Source organism: Patiria miniata, unplaced genomic scaffold (assembly GCF_015706575.1).
Source record: "Patiria miniata isolate m_02_andy unplaced genomic scaffold, ASM1570657v1 HiC_scaffold_7, whole genome shotgun sequence".
Taxonomy (NCBI): Eukaryota; Metazoa; Echinodermata; class Asteroidea; order Valvatida; family Asterinidae; genus Patiria; species Patiria miniata.
Genome location: NW_024037074.1, coordinates 25,014,142 through 25,031,463, shown reverse-complemented (window position 1 = coordinate 25,031,463; position 17,322 = coordinate 25,014,142). Strand labels below are relative to the sequence as shown.

Sequence of the window (17,322 nt, the reverse complement as noted above, 5' to 3'; positions counted from 1 at the left end):
ACCTGCAAGCCGCATGCCTTTATCAACCGTTTAAAACCGGCCACGTGACGGGCTCTGAACCAATATGAATGGGTAAACTGTTTTAGGTATACTTTTATATGAATTACAATTTAACGGTCAAAACTCCCCGCACTTTTACTTGCGTGTGAGTGGATTGAATTGTACATTAAAGATATAACAGTAGTATGCTTATACGACCAAATAAGGTCCACACCTAAAGAGATTACTGTAGGTTATTATTTCCAAATATGGTATCAAAATAAAAGTCACTACAAAAATTGGGGACAAAAGACAATTCCAACCAGTTGAGTATAACCCTCTTCACTTTAATGTAAATTGTACCGTGTATTTTGATTTTCAATGTGAGTTTCTAGAATGCAATACAGTAATGCTGGTTAAAAAATATTAAACATCATATAATTTGGGTCTTTTAAACACAAAATGCCGTACTTTTCGTGGGTTTTAAACTCTGCAGCAAACGCCATCTTTTCCGTTGTTGTGGGTACCTTTATATTTCAGAAAATATGAAAAGTGGTTAACTATCGTTTGCTTAACAAGAAAAGATTGGTTTGCACACTGATGTCGAGCAAAATATTCATCAAAAACTAAATGGTAGGCCCTTAATGTTTTTCGTAATCATGGAAAGGATGTTTTTCTATATTGGCCTATTGTTTTAATAGCCAGTCAATTGTTACTGAAACACAATTCTCACAGATTATAATGTTAAAATTATCCAACCATTTGATAAAAAACCAATGCATTCTATGTTTTTCTAAAGAATCTGTAAACTATAACTTTTTACATGCAAGTCTCAACGTTTCAGCAAATTGATATGAATAGCATGACAACATTTCAAACAATTATTATTCCAAACACCAATCTTTAAGTCAATAAGGAAATTAGATTCACCACTTTGAGAAATTGTTCTTGACATACAATGTAATAGGATTCATTAATCAATGATGGTCATCATCTGTGCTGGACATACAGGGAACAGACAGCTAAAACAGTGTGTGTTTACACCTACGCTCTAACATGAAAAGTTTGTTTGTATGTTTATTTGTCTTTTATACATATTTATTTGCTTTGTAATACCTTTTTAGATATATCTGGTTTCGTTACCCCCTTTTTATTGATTAATTACCCAATAACATAAATAGATGCATTAATTTCCTGAAGAAATATTTTATTTTATGGTTTTGTTTGGCTAAATGTGGCAATATAAATTTTGTGTTTGGCAATTTTAGCCTAAAATAATTCCATGTAGTTCAGTTATCGTAAACACAATTTTGTTTATGTCTCAACAACATGCTTGTGGCGCTGCTTTATTGCAAAACGGTTTTGTTTGAACAAAAAGAAATAACTAGGGCCTAGATTGCTTTGAAGGAAAGTATTCTATCCAAATACTCCACTCTACAGTTGATACAAATATCTGATACTCATTTTATAAATCTTAACACATGAACTCAATAAGTGTTAATATGTATTGTTATACAGATTTGCGCATGCATAAACGAAAAGCCTGAATACTGGTAGTTTATTTTTCTTGTGACATTGAGCATCCTTTATTTTCCTTCATTGGTTCTAGTTTCGACAAAATGGAAAGCAAATAAAAAATCAGCAAAACGATGCTGGTGCGTTGGGATTGCTTTATTTATTCGGGGTAAAGGAGGAAGCCACTGAATGTGGTCTGTTGCCAGGAACCACTAAACGCCTTACCATATAAGGTCAGATACACGGTGTCTCCTTGTTGCAGAGCCAGCACCGCGCTCCCAGACACTTGCTCATTATGAATAGAATCAGTGCTAATGCTAGTGACAACTATGTCTCCGTTCTTCCGGAGAAAAACGAACAGGTCGCTGCTTGGATGAAATTTGAGTGCAGAAAACATAAACACGTAGGTGCCTGGCACACTACACGTGAATGTGCCGGTCTTCAGATCGAAGCTGGTACCCGGCAGGAGCGTCTCGGTCTTCTCGAAGGGCAAAGGGGTGTCGTTACTCGTAGAGACATCCGTGTTGGTCGTCCTCACCGCGGTGAATGCTACCCGCTGGTTGACGCTAGTTTCTCTCGCTAGTAGTCCTACTAAAACTCGGAGATCTCTAGTCTCGAACCGAGCTAGTCGGGATGACCTGTCCACTCGTCTCACTTGCGGGGTGGAGTCACCGAAGTTGACAGAGTTGCCCAGGAGGAGGGCGATTGAAATAATGGTTGCCACGTAGATCTTCATTCTGTACAGAAAAGAAAAAAATATTAAACAAAAACAAATCAGGTGAACATTTGTAAAGGATAAAAAGGAGAGAAGAATATGGAAGAGTAAAGGGACAAATCTGAGGTCCAATTAAGTGGAAGATTAGTGACATCATGACAATCCGCCGGCCTTTGAAAACCATGTAGCCTATGACGAGAGATTTGGAAAATCATTTTTTTTTTAATACTCACAGAATGTGTTCGGCGCGATATAACAGTGGAAGCAAGGGCTAAACTTCATGAAACGCGTAGCTTATAAATGTGGTTGCCAATGCAACCCATCGATTTGATTTTGTTATTATTTGCTCTCCGATAAATTTAAGGAAAAGTCATGAGAGAAGCAATCAGGAGCTATATTTTTTGTCAATGTAATTATTAATTGCAGCGAATTCTTCATTCAAATATGAAATGCATGCTTAAAATTTTCGTCCAATTCCACACTTTGCTCATTCAATTATGCACAACTTTTATTCACATTTGCATAAAAACGGGCAAGCGTTTACACCATCCGCTTCAATTTAGCGAAAGTTCAAGATATTTCAGAGTAGCTTTATGCACGCGTAGAAATAAATAAACAACAAATCACGTAACTTGTGCATTGCATTTCCTGCACTTTGGATTTCAGTCCCGACCATGCGCGCACCGATATAGAAAGCGCCTGCTGAATGGTCAGAATTTCGAGGTCTAGCCGCAGGTTTTCATTCGCATAATTTAATCTACCCTTCGCAAGGGTCTATTATAGACGACAGCGTGTCTCAATAAACATTATGCATGAAAAAAAGTCGCTGATTTGCTCCAAAGGTGGTCATACTAGCTTATCAAATTGTATATTATTTTAAAGCCTATAGTCTTGTTTATAATTGGCGAAAATATCAACAAAATCCATCAATGCAAACTAGAGATATCGTTGATGTTGTAAGGCTATATTATTTGCCATGCCATATTTTCAATGGGGAGCGCCAATAAAATCCTAAAATCATTCACACTATATTAACTAATGCACCCTTGTCACGGCTATTTCTTCTTTAGGGGGAGACCGTTCGCATGTTCATCACAATCCTTCTTTTTGCTAATGCAATTTTTTTTTTTACGGAATTTTTTTTTGGGGGGGGGGCTAGACAACATTTTGCCTAAGCCCCCCCCCCCCCCCGGTAGAACCGCGCCTGGTGTGCACCATTATCTCCGGCCGTTTAACTTGAAAGTTTTGCACGAAATTATTTACAATTACTCACTTGGTCATGATTGTCAGTTGAAATAAAGGGTATTTTTTTTTGTTGATCGTCACATTGCAAACTCAGTGACCTTGATATTGCAACTCTGTCTCCCTCACTGGAGACCCATTAAAAGTGACACAGAGCCTGTGGCATGAGTTGGCCAAGGTGATGTCAAGTGCACAGGTGTGCATTCCAAGGGGTCTACCCGATGCTCCCCAATACCTATGTTCCCAAATACCGATGTTCCCCAAAACCCTTCGGACGAGGGAAAGGGTTAGGGTTAGAATTTGGGGAACATCGGTATTGGGGAACATAGTAATCGGGGAACATAGGTATGCTCCCCATTCCAAGGTCTGTTACGAACGAATTAACGAAGAAGACCCCTAGGTTAATAGCGCGCTATACCACTTGACAATAACATTACTACACACTATCTTGCCTCCATTTGCAAAGGTTCTTCTCGAAGTGGTTCATATAATTTTTGAAATAGAGTTTAATACATTTTGTTTCCTCTTTTTGTGAAGATTTTAATTTGGTAATTACATTTTATGGGACACTGAGGGGGTTGTCAAGTGTTATGCCAGAGCTTACAAACAACTTCAAAAACAGTGTGGTGTTCACCATGGGTTTGATAGGTAAGGACTTGCCAAGGGCACGGGTGTGCGGTGGATGCAAAGAGAGCAGCGATCCCTCACTTCTCTAAAATATCACTTCTCTTTAAGGGACGTTTTTTTCTTTTACCAAGAAAAAAACCAGTTTATGAATGTGTAGAAAAATGCTGCCTCCCTCAAAATTTACCTCTATTCTAATAGTTGTGTGAGGACAATGTCAAATAACAGACACTCACCTTGCTGCAACTTTCTTGAACTCTATCACAAAAGGAATCCTCAACACTCGAGCAGATTGCTGGCTAAAAATAATACCAAAGAGAATGAGTCATTGAAATCCCGCTCAGAAATAGGTTGGGGGAAGGTGGTAGAGGCGTACATTCACAAATACATTTCACAAGTACAACACCTCGTAAATAATCACACGTTAAGTAAAACATGATTCGGATTGATTATTTATTCAGAGGGGAATTCGTTCATCAACGGCCCTAACCAAGATATCTTACGTAAATTTACGTAAACAAATTTTGGCGGTCGTTGGGTGAAAACTTAAACTTAAACAGGCTGCTAAAACGTGTTTTCGGACTACATTTAGTTGAATTAACATTTATGGACAAATCTAAAAGACAAAATGGCGCACTTTCAGGCTCTATTGGGACTAGAGAAGACAATATATAGTCGTATATAGTGCTCACTGTTAGGTTGGTGGTGCCGAGTTTTCGAACATCCGGGGCCAAATTCACGAAGGCCTCGCAAATATTAGCGAACTACTTGCGAAATCGCTAGCTTAGCGGTGCGTAGTATTCACGAAGGTTTCAGCAAAGCTTTCGCTAAAATTGCGAAATTGCTAAGTTGGCAAACTTTCGCAAAGTCTAAACAGTGGGTTCTTATTAAAATTTTAACTTGGGTCATACATCAGCGAATACGCCAAACTATGTGTTATGTAATCACTAGGTATGATTCATTCGACCCACAATCATCCATATATAAATCGGTATACGTGCATACTTACAATGCCTAAAGCCCGGTTCATACTCGGCGCGAAAGCGAAAGCGAACGCAAATTTGTGACATCATGGCAAGTTTTCGCGCTGCGAATTCGTAAGAGTTGAACATGTTTCAACTCGGGCGAATTTCGCAGCGAAGGGGCGATGACGTCAAGTTCGCTTCGCATTCGCATTCGCGTGAAGTATGAACCGGGCTTTAGACGGGCAGCAACGCAAGGGAGAGCTCGATTCTCCCAATAGTGGAGTGGCAAAGCCCCAATACTTCAGAGAATTTTTGCAATTTTGTGTTATAAAAGCATGAAACTTCGCATGTTAGTTCTTCATGTCTTCTTTTTTCAGACATGGAGGCATTTAATATTTGACCCCGGTGACCTTTGAGAGGTCAACGACCTTTACAAACTGTATTTATTACAACTTCTCTTCATAACTTCACTTTCCTATGACCCACGTCTACGTCATAGGTCTTCATAAAATTAAAATGATAAATATATGTGGGAACAATTCATATCTGACCTCTGGTGACCTTGTATAGGTCAATGACCTTTGTAAACCTTATTTATAGCTATTTGTAAGATTTACTTTTTAAACCGCAAGTCTAAATCCAAGTATCACGATCCAAGTCTAAATGGTAGGTGTTCATGCTATGAAGAACAGTTTCCATATATAGGACAATTCAAATTTAACCTCCGGGGACCCAAAACGAGAGGTCATAACCTTTCTATCCCCTATCTGTAGATATTAATTAGATTTACTCTTGTAAATGCCACTTTCTCATGACCCACGTCTAAATGTTAACTCTTTCTGCCATGAAAATAATTTTCAGATGTGGGGACATCATATCTGACGTCTGATTCCCTTGGAGAGGTCAATCAATTTTGTATACCTTATGTGTCACTATTTATCATCACTGTGTCTTTCTAACGCGTTGGTGCGGTCAGAAACACCATATTTCTGCGTAATTCGTTTTTCATCCAGTGCGAGCAACAGCGCCATAATGTCAGTTACGAGGAGTTAGCAACGACCTCGGACTCGTCGCAAAAACAGTAGCCAGTTAGCGAACCTTTTGCGAAGAGATTGCGAAATCGCAAAGGTGGCGAGGCCTTTGTGAATAACGTGCAAACGTTTTGTGCTGTGTTTGCGAAAATATGGCGGATTCGCTAACATTTCCTAAGTGTTTGCGAAGCGTAGCTTTTGTGAATACGAAATACGCGTCAGCGAGGTGTTTGCGACTTCGTTATTACTTTGCGAAGTCTTCGTGAATGTGACCCCTGCCCTCCATCAGGGTTGGTTGCCTCCGAGCCCTGATGAAGGACAGTACGTCAGAAAGCTCGGCACCACAACACAGTGAACAAATAATACGGAACCCTGTTCGTGACAGTTCTAAAAGTTAAAAAAAAAATTGTGAAATAACGCAATAGTTTTGCGAAAAAAACCGCAATAATATTGCGAAATAACGCAAAAAGTATTGCGAAATAATGCAATGCTTTTGCGAAATAACGCAATACTTTTGCAAAATAACGTAATAGTATTGCGAAATAACGTGATAACGAAACATGCGTGTGTCCGAATTATTGAACCTATAGGCCTACTTCGGCCTACTTTAGGGCTACTTGTAGGCAAATTCTCACGTCATTTTTTATGACAGATACAGTTTTTATGGTGTATAAAACCTCACCCTGCATGGCGGATCCTTGATTTGTAAAGGGGGTAATAGCGGAGGACAAATAATAAATGGGATCAAAGACCTAAAGCAATGACTGGAGATTGTATGACGAGTGTTATTTCACGAATCTAAGGAAACATTGGGATTTTCTACTCAGTTGGCATTTTCCAAACTGAAAATGATGGTTAATCATCCCAACACTTCGCATAACCCACCAGTGCCTAATTACCTCATACAAACACGTTTTAACTTTAACCCTAAAAGGGTCGGGCTATTTTGACCACCTCTCAGCCGAGGAGGGGGGGGGGATTCCGCCTGAGATCCTTAAAGATCTCGGCCATCAAGTGATGAACATTTTGAAAATCGGTACACGCATAGAACAACTTATCATGAACATACCCAAGAAATTTCATGACCATAGGTCAAGGGTTTTGGAATTTATTATTAATATGCATGAATGGTTATTCTACTTTCCCGGCTTGTAGTGCCGGAACGTTTTTTTTTTTAAGTTTGTCTGATTTTTATGTTTTTGGTATCAAAAAACGGGCAAGGCTCGAGGATAAAAAGTCAGAACAGCTCGGGTCGCGAATTGTTTTTTTTTTTAAAGCTATCGCGGAAAAAGTTGAGGGAGGCGGATTTCGCCCCGGCCCCTTTAAGCCCGGTTCATACTTCACGCGAAAGCTTGTGCGAAGCGAAATTCATGTCGTCACCTATGGTGGACGCGCTTCGAATGTATTGTTGACGTCACGAATTTCGCTTCGCTTTCGCTTTCGCGTGACGTATGGGCCCAATTTCATAGAGCTGCTTAAGCAGAAAATTTGCTTAAGCACGAAAAAACATTGCTAAGTAAAACTAGGTTACCGGCCAAAACTCCATGTGATATACATTGCTTGTGACCGGTATTTAGCTGCTGTTTACTTAGCGTAACAATCACATGGAGTTTGGCCGGTAACATGATTTTATTAAGCAAGACGTTTTTGTGCTTAAGCAAATTTTGTGCTTAAGCAGCTCTATGAAATTGGCCCCAGGGCTTTAAGAACAAATGGATTTTTGTTATAAAGTTTTTTTATTACTTTTCTTCAGCGTGGCGGAATATAAAGCGTATTGTTGACATATCCCCCAAACCCATTATATCAGTGCAATTGTTACAATACGAATGCACTGTGGATGCATTATTAAATTCAAGGGATTATTAACATTCTCAAGTTGGTATCCTTCAAGTGCATGGGTAAAATTGCTTATAATATTTATGCAGTACTTTCTAGTTGCGAGGATATCATTCAGTTCTCATCTGTCAGCACGCGTTTGTGCTTTGTGGCCATTTTTTAGTCGGTTGTGTCTAAACAAAAATCAGGACGCACATGATTTAATACGGGGTGGGTGTGTGAAATGATATCATAAATACCTAAGACAGTTTACGCATTCCAATTGGTCGAGAGCCCGTCACGTGGCCGGTCTTAAACGGATGATAAAGACATGGCTAGCTGGACTTAAACACTTTTCCAGTGTCACAATAAAATGTAGACTCCTAAAAATCCAGTGCCTCTTATCGTTTCATTGGTTGAACGTTCACAATCCTCACGTAGGCATGTGCAACACTACCAGGGAGTCAGAATTTTATAGTTTTAAATTCAAAACGCAACGCGCCCATAGATATAGAACTTTAAAAACTAGATCGGGCGCGCGTATGATACGCGCGTTTTGACAGGACGCTGCCATTGGTCACGTGAATAGGGTCAAAAATTTAAACGTGCGTTTCTTGGGCATGACGATCACTTGTACTCCATCACTGCTTGAAAATGGCGGCAATCTGTGCGGCAGCAAAGTTGAACTAAGACGTAGAAAGGGACCCGGAGAACAGTCTCTCAAGAAGTTAACATCATGTAAGAGTAACTTAATACACAGAATTTATCTCTTGAGAGTACATTTCGAACAAGACAGCTTTTATCAAAATTAACTCAATATAGGCTACGTTACGCAATGCCAAATGGGCATAAATCACAGGAATGGGTGTGGAGAAAAATCCCCCATGTGTGATCCAAAGGATCCTCCGAATTTTGTAATAACCGCGTAGGGCCTACTTAAAATATTTTCAGTGTATTGTTTTAAAAGTTAAGATGGTACTCCTGATCCTGAACATCGAATAACAATTATTTCTGGCCTAACATCACCCTCCCCTCTCCTACTTTTCAATAATAGTCCGACTCCGCGGGGGAACGAGGATTGGGAGTCACTTTTTGTTGTGGGATGTGGGTGATTAAAGAAAATGCACCATTCTCCTAGTTTGAACACATCGATGAGAAATATTCCAAATGGCAGCAAATGGAATCCAACAAAGCACGATCGTCTTTGCAGCGACCATTTCCCTGCAGAGTGCTTCAAGGTGGAATGGGGGGGGGGGGAAACACGTCTGCGTGTTGATGCCGTACCGTCAATCTTTGAAGACTACCCGACTCATTTGAAGCCTGTAAGTATTACAATGAGCCTCGGGGCCAGGATAGGCTATCGATAATTACTGTCATGTATTTAAAGGCCTATCATGTGCTTTATTTGTTTTATTTCGAAGAAAGACTACAGTCTCGTGTATGGACTTCAGCACGAGAGAGAAAAGCTGCCAACGGCAAGGAAAGAACCGACCCAAGCCCCCGTCGAAGATATTGCTTCAATGCATGGCTGTACCGGCAAAACAAACATCAGCGATAGAGCATGCATACAGTCTACCACCAGAAATGGATCTACCCTCGGAAGTTGCATAGGCTAGACCTTCACATAAATATTCGGATGGTGACAACCAAATATATTTTTTTCATGAGCAATGATATTCTTGACATCTTGATTAATGGATGATATGGATATGGAACTGCCATTTCATCAGGTTATTTATTAGCTAGCGAGTAAGTTTTCATTGTATATAAATTGTTTATTACCTAAAAGTTATTTAAGTATCAGTTTGTTCAGTACTCTTAACAGATGGCCAGAGACTTGTTTTTGTAGTCATCCATTCATTTCAAATGTAATGTTCCTATTGAGGTTAGCAGTATTAATTGATGGCCCATTGAAAATCATCTGTCAGGTGACACGGCTACCATCTGTAAATAAAGCTATTATTATTATTGAAAAAAAGTAAAACTGCTGCAAACTGCTTACTGACTGGATGGACCTGAAATATATAAATCTTAAAATTAATGTGGCCTGACGTTGCGAACTTAGCAAGTTCTTCTTCAGAGGCTAAAACAGAAATGACAGAGATACATACATTAACATGGGGGTGCACACAAACATGCAGGGCTGAAAGAAGAAACACAAAAGGAGGATTAGGAGGGAAAGGTGTGGAAAGATGCAGGGGAGGGTGGATGAGAGAACAAAGAAACAAAGGGAGATGGCAAACCACAAGGGGTCTGGTGTAAACAGGGGAGGGACCAGAAAGGGGAAGGATCAAAGGTCACAGGGAGTGGGAACGGACAAAAGAGTGTGAGAGTGAAGGGATGATGCGGGGGGGGGGGACAGTATAGAGGTGGAAAGGGATGAAAGATGGTGGGAGATGTGTTAACACAAACAAGGAAGACCAGATGGATTATCTGTAACAGAGGACAATGGAGGAAGAAAAGGATTAATCATTTCCAAGTTGGATGTTGAGACCATGTGGTTGAATAGTTCGAAGACGATTCATCCACACCTTCTCTCTGCTGAGGCGAACTGACTCTTTGCGATGGCCAAGAGATTCAATGCCCTGCAAAATCATATCAGAAATGGAGTGGTTAGGCAGGTTGAAGTGATGACCAACAGGGGTGTCTAGTTTCTTGGTGTTGACCGTTGACCGATGGGCATAGAAACGCTTCTTGAGCGTATTCTTAGTCTCACCTACATACTGCACTCCACAGACCCTGCAAGAAATGAGATATATGACATTAGAGGTGTTACAAGTGATGTTACCAATGGTTCTGTGGGTAGTGACAGAAGAGTGGCCAGAAAAGGAGTCAGACTCCTGGATATGAATCTGGCAGACAACACATCTGGAACTGCACTTGAAAGTACCATGCTGGGTGGGAGGGGATGCATCTAAGGATGGGACTTCAGCTCGAACAATCAAGTCCCGTAGATTTCGAGGACGCCTGTAAGCCAATGTGGGGCCGTTGGGGATGGTGCGGGCAAGGCGATCTGAAGTATGGAGGATATGATGATTGTCATTAGTGATTTTGCGGAGGGGAGGGAGATTGGGGTGAAACGTGGTAACCAAGGGAATCATGGGTTTGGCCATGGCATCAGGGGCCTTAGCCGTGAGAGCTTGATTTCTGGGGATAGATTTAGCTCTGGCAATGGCACGATGAACTTGGCGAGAGCTGTGACCCCTGGCCACCAAGTTGTTCTTCAGTATCTGTGTATGGCGGGAGAAATCGGAATCATTAGAACAAATTCTTCTGAGTCTGAGTGCCTGGCTAAACGCTATGCCAGTTTTGCTGTGCCTGGGGTGACAGCTGGAGGAGTGGAGGTACTGGTGGGTGTCTGTGGGTTTGGAATACAGGTCAGTGGTTAGTGAGTTGCCTTGCTTGCGGACGGTGACATCCAGAAAGTGGCTTTGGTGAGCCGAGAACTCCGATGTGAATTTGATGGTTCTGTGGAAGGAATTGATGTGGTTAGTGAAGGTCAAGAGACTGTCCTCATCACTGGTCCAGATGAAGAAAACATCATCAATATATCTCCACCAGATCCAAGGGCGACATGGGGCCGAGGCAAGAATGCGTTCTTCGAGGTCGCCCATGAAGAGGCAAGCCATCGACGGGGCCATGCGAGTGCCCATTGCAGTGCCGTGTACCTGTAGATAGTGTTCACCAAGGAAGGAAAAATTGTTCTTCGTTAGTATAAGTCTCATGAGGGTGCCAACATCACTGATGGGAGGAGTCGTGTGTCCTGCCTTGGCCAGAGCCAAGGAGCAAGCACGAACTCCCTCCTCATGTGGGATGTTGGTGTACAGAGATGAGACGTCGAAAGTCCCAATGATGGCTGTGCTGGGAATCTGGTCCTTGATTCCTTCAAGCTTGCGTAGGAACTCTGGGGTGTCGTGAATGTATGACGAAATCTGTGGGACAAGGGGTTTGAGAAAACTGTCAATGAACAGGGAGATGCGTTCCGTGGGTGAGCCATTACCGGAGATGATGGGTCTACCGGGGTTGCCAGCCTTGTGAATCTTGGGTAGCAGGTAAAATCTGGCAGTCCTACAATCACAGGGAGAAAGAAATTTGTGAGCTTTCTTCGACAACTGGTCACGTGATCGCATATCGTCAAGTACCTGTTGTATATCTTGACAGAAAGTGCCTGTGGGGTCAGAGTCAAGGCGGGTATAGTTAGTGCGATTATCCAACTGGCGGTGGGCCTCATCAATGTACTGCTGACGATCCATGATGACCACAGCTGAACCTTTATCTGCTGGCTTGATGATGATGTCGGTGCGAGAGCGCAAGGAGTTGAGAGCCAGGCGCTCCTCTCTGGGGAGATTATCATGAGTCCTGTGGGGGAAGTTGTCCGGGTTAGTGACTTGGGAATTGATAACTTGAACGTATGTCTCAATGAAGGTGATAATTTTGCAAGGATTTTTGTATCAAAGACGTTTAAAATGTTACAACACCAAGAAACTAGACACCCCTGTTGGTCATCACTTCAACCTGCCTAACCACTCCATTTCTGATATGATTTTGCAGGGCATTGAATCTCTTGGCCATCGCAAAGAGTCAGTTCGCCTCAGCAGAGAGAAGGTGTGGATGAATCGTCTTCGAACTATTCAACCACATGGTCTCAACATCCAACTTGGAAATGATTAATCCTTTTCTTCCTCCATTGTCCTCTGTTACAGATAATCCATCTGGTCTTCCTTGTTTGTGTTAACACATCTCCCACCATCTTTCATCCCTTTCCACCTCTATACTGTCCCCCCCCCCCCGCATCATCCCTTCACTCTCACACTCTTTTGTCCGTTCCCACTCCCTGTGACCTTTGATCCTTCCCCTTTCTGGTCCCTCCCCTGTTTACACCAGACCCCTTGTGGTTTGCCATCTCCCTTTGTTTCTTTGTTCTCTCATCCACCCTCCCCTGCATCTTTCCACACCTTTCCCTCCTAATCCTCCTTTTGTGTTTCTTCTTTCAGCCCTGCATGTTTGTGTGCACCCCCATGTTAATGTATGTATCTCTGTCATTTCTGTTTTAGCCTCTGAAGAAGAACTTGCTAAGTTCGCAACGTCAGGCCACATTAATTTTAAGATTTATTATTATTATTATTAAAGCAACGCAATACTTCGAGTGCCCGTTTTTATCGTTGCTCATTTACAAAATGATTTTCTGTTATTTCATTTTGATGTTGGTAAAATTAAAAGTTTATGTTTTGTCTGATAGGCAAGTAACGGTTGATTTTTATTGCACATTTTAAAAAAGAGGGGAAAATCTCATGAAACAGGTTGATATTTAACTACGCTTTTGACATTTGTCTTTGTTAAAGATATAATAACACAATGTGGCTACTTTCGGTACAAATTAGTATTCTTGGCTGAAAATCAATTACCTTCAACACAATCGCCAATTTGGCCCCAAATAAGACACAGAGGCAAACTCATGTGTAACTTTTTCAAAGGAATATGAAATGTCACATTGTCAAAAATCGTAGTTAAAAATGTCAACCTGTTGTTAAGAACTTCAACGCATAGCTGAATTCAGGTGGGGGTGTTGGCGATATTTTTCCGTCCAGCATTCCTCAGCTGCCCTTTGCGCGTGGCCCTATTCACGTGACTTTGCAGCGCGTCCATGAAGAACCCAGAAGTTTTGTGCACAGTGAATGGCGCGTTCGAACGCGCGTCCGATCTAGTTTAAGTTCTATATCTATGGTTATTTATGACATAGATATAGAACTTAAAAAACGCGCCAGGTGCGTTCTGCGCGACATCTCGCAGAACATGATACGCGCGCGTCAATCTATTGTTTACATCTTACTCGCCAGCTGAACACTCCATTATTTTGCTAGAGGGATGTTTCAAAAAGCATAAAGTGAATTTGTTGAACAAAATCGGGATGTTTTGAACGAATTATATGATTTTTTTTTACCGAAAAGGTATTTATGAATGGGAATAAATATGTGCTCCGTCGGTATTTATCACTCTGTTTAAGACCACTTAGAGTCTGGGTGCTGATAATTACCCTCGCTTCCGGCTCGGGTAATTATAAGCACCCAGACTCTAAGTGGTCTTAAACAGAGTGATAAAAACCTCTGGAGCACACATTTATTCCCTTAATAAATCACTTAAAACTTGGCAACGTTTTCTTACAAGATCAAACATAGGCCTTCTGGTTTTCAGCACCCCGCCCCCCTTTCAAGCAAAACCGTACCACGACAAGAGCACAATGGATACAAACGCAATGACGGACAGGAACTTCAAGAATATTTCATCAAAATGCACAAAATAGGCCAAACTGAACACCCGGGTTGAAGTTTGTACACGACAGTATTGCATTATTTCGCAATACTATTGCGATATTTTGCAATACTATTGCGTTATTTCGCAACACTATTGCGTTATATTGCAAAACTATTGCGTTATTTTGCAATACTGGTGCGTCAATTCGCAATACTGCAGGCTATTTCGCAAAAGTATTGCGTTGGTCTGCAAAACTATTGCGTCATTTCGCAAAACTATTGCGTTATTTTGCAACATTATTGCGTTATTTCGCAAAAGTATTGCGTTATTTTGCAACACTATTGCGAAATAACGCAATACTGTCGTGTACAAACTTCACCCCGGGTGTTTAGTTTGGCCTTTATTTGTCCATTTTGATGAAATATTCTTGAAGTTCCTGTATGGTCATTGCGCTTGTATCCATTGTGCTCTTTTCGTGGTACGGTTTTGCTTGAAAGGGGGGCGGGGGTGCTGAAAACCAGTAGGCCTATGTTTGATCTTGTAATTGCGTTATTTCGCGATAACAACATTTTTCACTTTTAAAACCTGGCACGAGAGGGCTTCCGTAGTATTACCGTGTTATATTACATTATTCCTATACTAACATCTATCTTGGAGGCTGTTGAATGATTTTTCCAAAGATATTTGGAAGTTTTTGCAATATGAAGTCAAAAAAGCAGGGCGCAAAGGCCAAACAAGCACAGTAATGCTTTAACTGTAAAAAGCTATACTGGTCTGCGCCGCCGTACAAGTGGCTCGCTTCGTACATCTTATATACATGTTCTAAATACGGCCCTCGTGAAAGCCATATTGGAAGCCACATTGTAAATGTATTGCGAAAAGGAAATTTAGAAAAGGAAAGAAATTATAGGAATGGATTCACGGACTTTCAAAATCCATATCTACATTTTCGTAAGGATGCCGAAAACAGACACCACATTTTCTTCGGCAGAAAAGAAATGACTGTTTCAAACACTCACCGAGCAAAATGTTGTTCTTGCAGGCGTTCTCTATCGGGTTGCGGTCCGAATGTGAAGACCAGCTGTGGTTAATTTGAGGAGTGGAGCGGCTTCACCTGCTTTAAAACTTGCAAACTGACTGAGGGATTTGGGACCGGTTTGTGATTGGCCCCTGCTTGTTGTCAATCACACGTCACTGACTCGATTCATATTGATGATACGAAATTTATGTCGTTGAGGCTATAGTCACCATGAAGGCTTGTGTCACTAACACTGTGGGCGTATTCGAAACCCCGTTGTCGTGTTAAATGAACTCGAGAATGGGATTTCGAATAACAACCAGCACGCTTATCGGGGAGCAGATGAAGAACGTCAAGAACAAAAATGGCGGATTTCTGCCAGTACCAGAATTGGCGTTAATGTTTGTGCATACAATTGAAAGCACTCATTCAGTGCAGGAGTAATAGTAATGATTAAATAATACACTTGTACGTGGTCATTGAGTGGGCTTTTCGGCATAGTCTTTGCCAATGTTTATAGCTGTTTCGGGAGTTCAGTTGTTTTCGTATTAATTCACTTAATTGTCCCTTCTTTTCATTCGGCGTTATACAGCGGCTGACATATTTTTCGCTCAGCTGGACTCCACTCACACACTTGGGCGTTCGTAATCGGCCACCTGAGAACACTGTTCGCAGGTTACCCGAGAACGTGGTTTCGAATACGCCATGTGAATGCACCGGATCTGACCCTGAACGAAAATAATAAAAATCCTGAACAAAAAGGCTTTTCCGCAGAAAAAGCCAACAAACTTTAACGAAAGCAATAGCTAATTACTACTTTGTATATGACAAATCTGTAACACCACTTATTCAGATTTGTGAAACGAGACAATCCACTGCCATGACACTAAAGTTTCTTTCTACGAAAAAACAATACTGTTATCCCTCAAGCTTTACTGTAACTTGTACAATCATCTATATATATAAGAGAGAGTTTAACTCGGCCTCCGAGACGATGTTTGCTCATGAAAGGATCCGAGACCGCGGGCTCCCGCTGCGCCAAAATCGCTCCACGTCCGTGGAAAAATACGGAGGGTGTCTTGCGCCGGGTCGGACACTTCGGGTCGTCCTGATTTTCCCGTACGGACCGGCGATCCTTTTCGTCTATTTTTCGTGACTGCATTTTGCGCAGGAATTTGCCGTCGTGTGCGCTTTCACGTTGACTGCCTGGCCGCCCCCTGTGCTGGCTTTTCTGCGTGTCTGGACTGTGCGAGGTCAGCGGCTTCGACGTAGGAATTCCGTTTACGTGTTCTACTCGGCCGTTCTGCAAAAGCGTTCACCAAATTGTGGTTGGTGTGACTTTGGTAAAATATTTTTTCTCCATGGTGCGTGGCCACCAAGTGCCCCTATTCTTTCGTATGCTTCGCTTGCCGCCCCTGCGCCGACTGCAACGAATACTCAGAAGGACTACACATTAAGTATGCCTTGCGCGGTCTGACCAATCGTAAGTCTACACTGCGTAGTATTTCCGGGCTATGCAAAACTGTCGATGGCAACGCGTACTGCAGCCTGCTCCACACCCTGGAAACGAGGTTGGGTCTACGGTGCTCGCTATTTGCATGATTTGAAGCACAAGCATGTGACGTGTATAGTGCTCTGTTGCTTCCATCGTGTGTTAATACAACTCCATGCTTCCACCAAGGCTGAGCGTTGTGAGTTCGCTGCCCGCCACAGTGTTGCGTTATAATTTCGGGGGCCTGTGCATTGGATCGATGCATTGCTTCAAACATTGCGATCTTAAACGCAGTCACACAAAAAATCGACGAAAATGTGTCCGATCCGGTGGAAGACACCCTCCACATTTTTCCACGGACGTGGAGCGATTTTGGCGTCGCGAAAGACTGCGGTCTCAGATCGTTTCAGGAGTAAACATTTCTCGGAGGCCGAGTAAAATTTGCTCTTATACAGATGGTTGACCCAAGTTGAATAACAGTTGACTCGACTTTTTCCTCGCAGACAGTCTCGCAAATTGTAAGACGTTCAAGTTTACGTTTGTTGAAGAGTCAAATATACTGAAACTTAAGTATGACCTTCCTAATCAGCCTTCGCCTGTGTGCTACGGCAAGCCTTTCAAGTACGTTTTCCCACAAATGCCACTGCCTCACAAAATGCCCATTTAACAGACCA

At 41.8% G+C, this 17,322-nt stretch overlaps 1 protein-coding gene across 1 annotated transcript; it reads right to left on the bottom strand.

Moving 5' to 3' along the window:
* Window positions 1-239: 239 nt before the first annotated feature.
* LOC119718845 (caprin-2-like) lies at window positions 240-15,265 on the bottom strand. The gene is made up of 3 exons (XM_038188265.1): window positions 15,158-15,265; window positions 4,312-4,374; window positions 240-2,231 (listed from the first exon to the last, which is right to left on the bottom strand). Exon 3 carries the CDS (start codon window positions 2,228-2,230, stop codon window positions 1,655-1,657), a length of 576 nt encoding a protein of 191 aa, XP_038044193.1. The 5' UTR covers window position 2,231; window positions 4,312-4,374; window positions 15,158-15,265; the 3' UTR covers window positions 240-1,654.
* Window positions 15,266-17,322: the final 2,057 nt, after the last annotated feature.

What these genes read in the sequence shown, in the direction of transcription:
- LOC119718845 (XM_038188265.1), bottom strand. Translation starts at nt 2,230, where the DNA reads ATGAAGATCTACGTGGCAACCATTATTTCAATCGCCCTCCTCCTGGGC.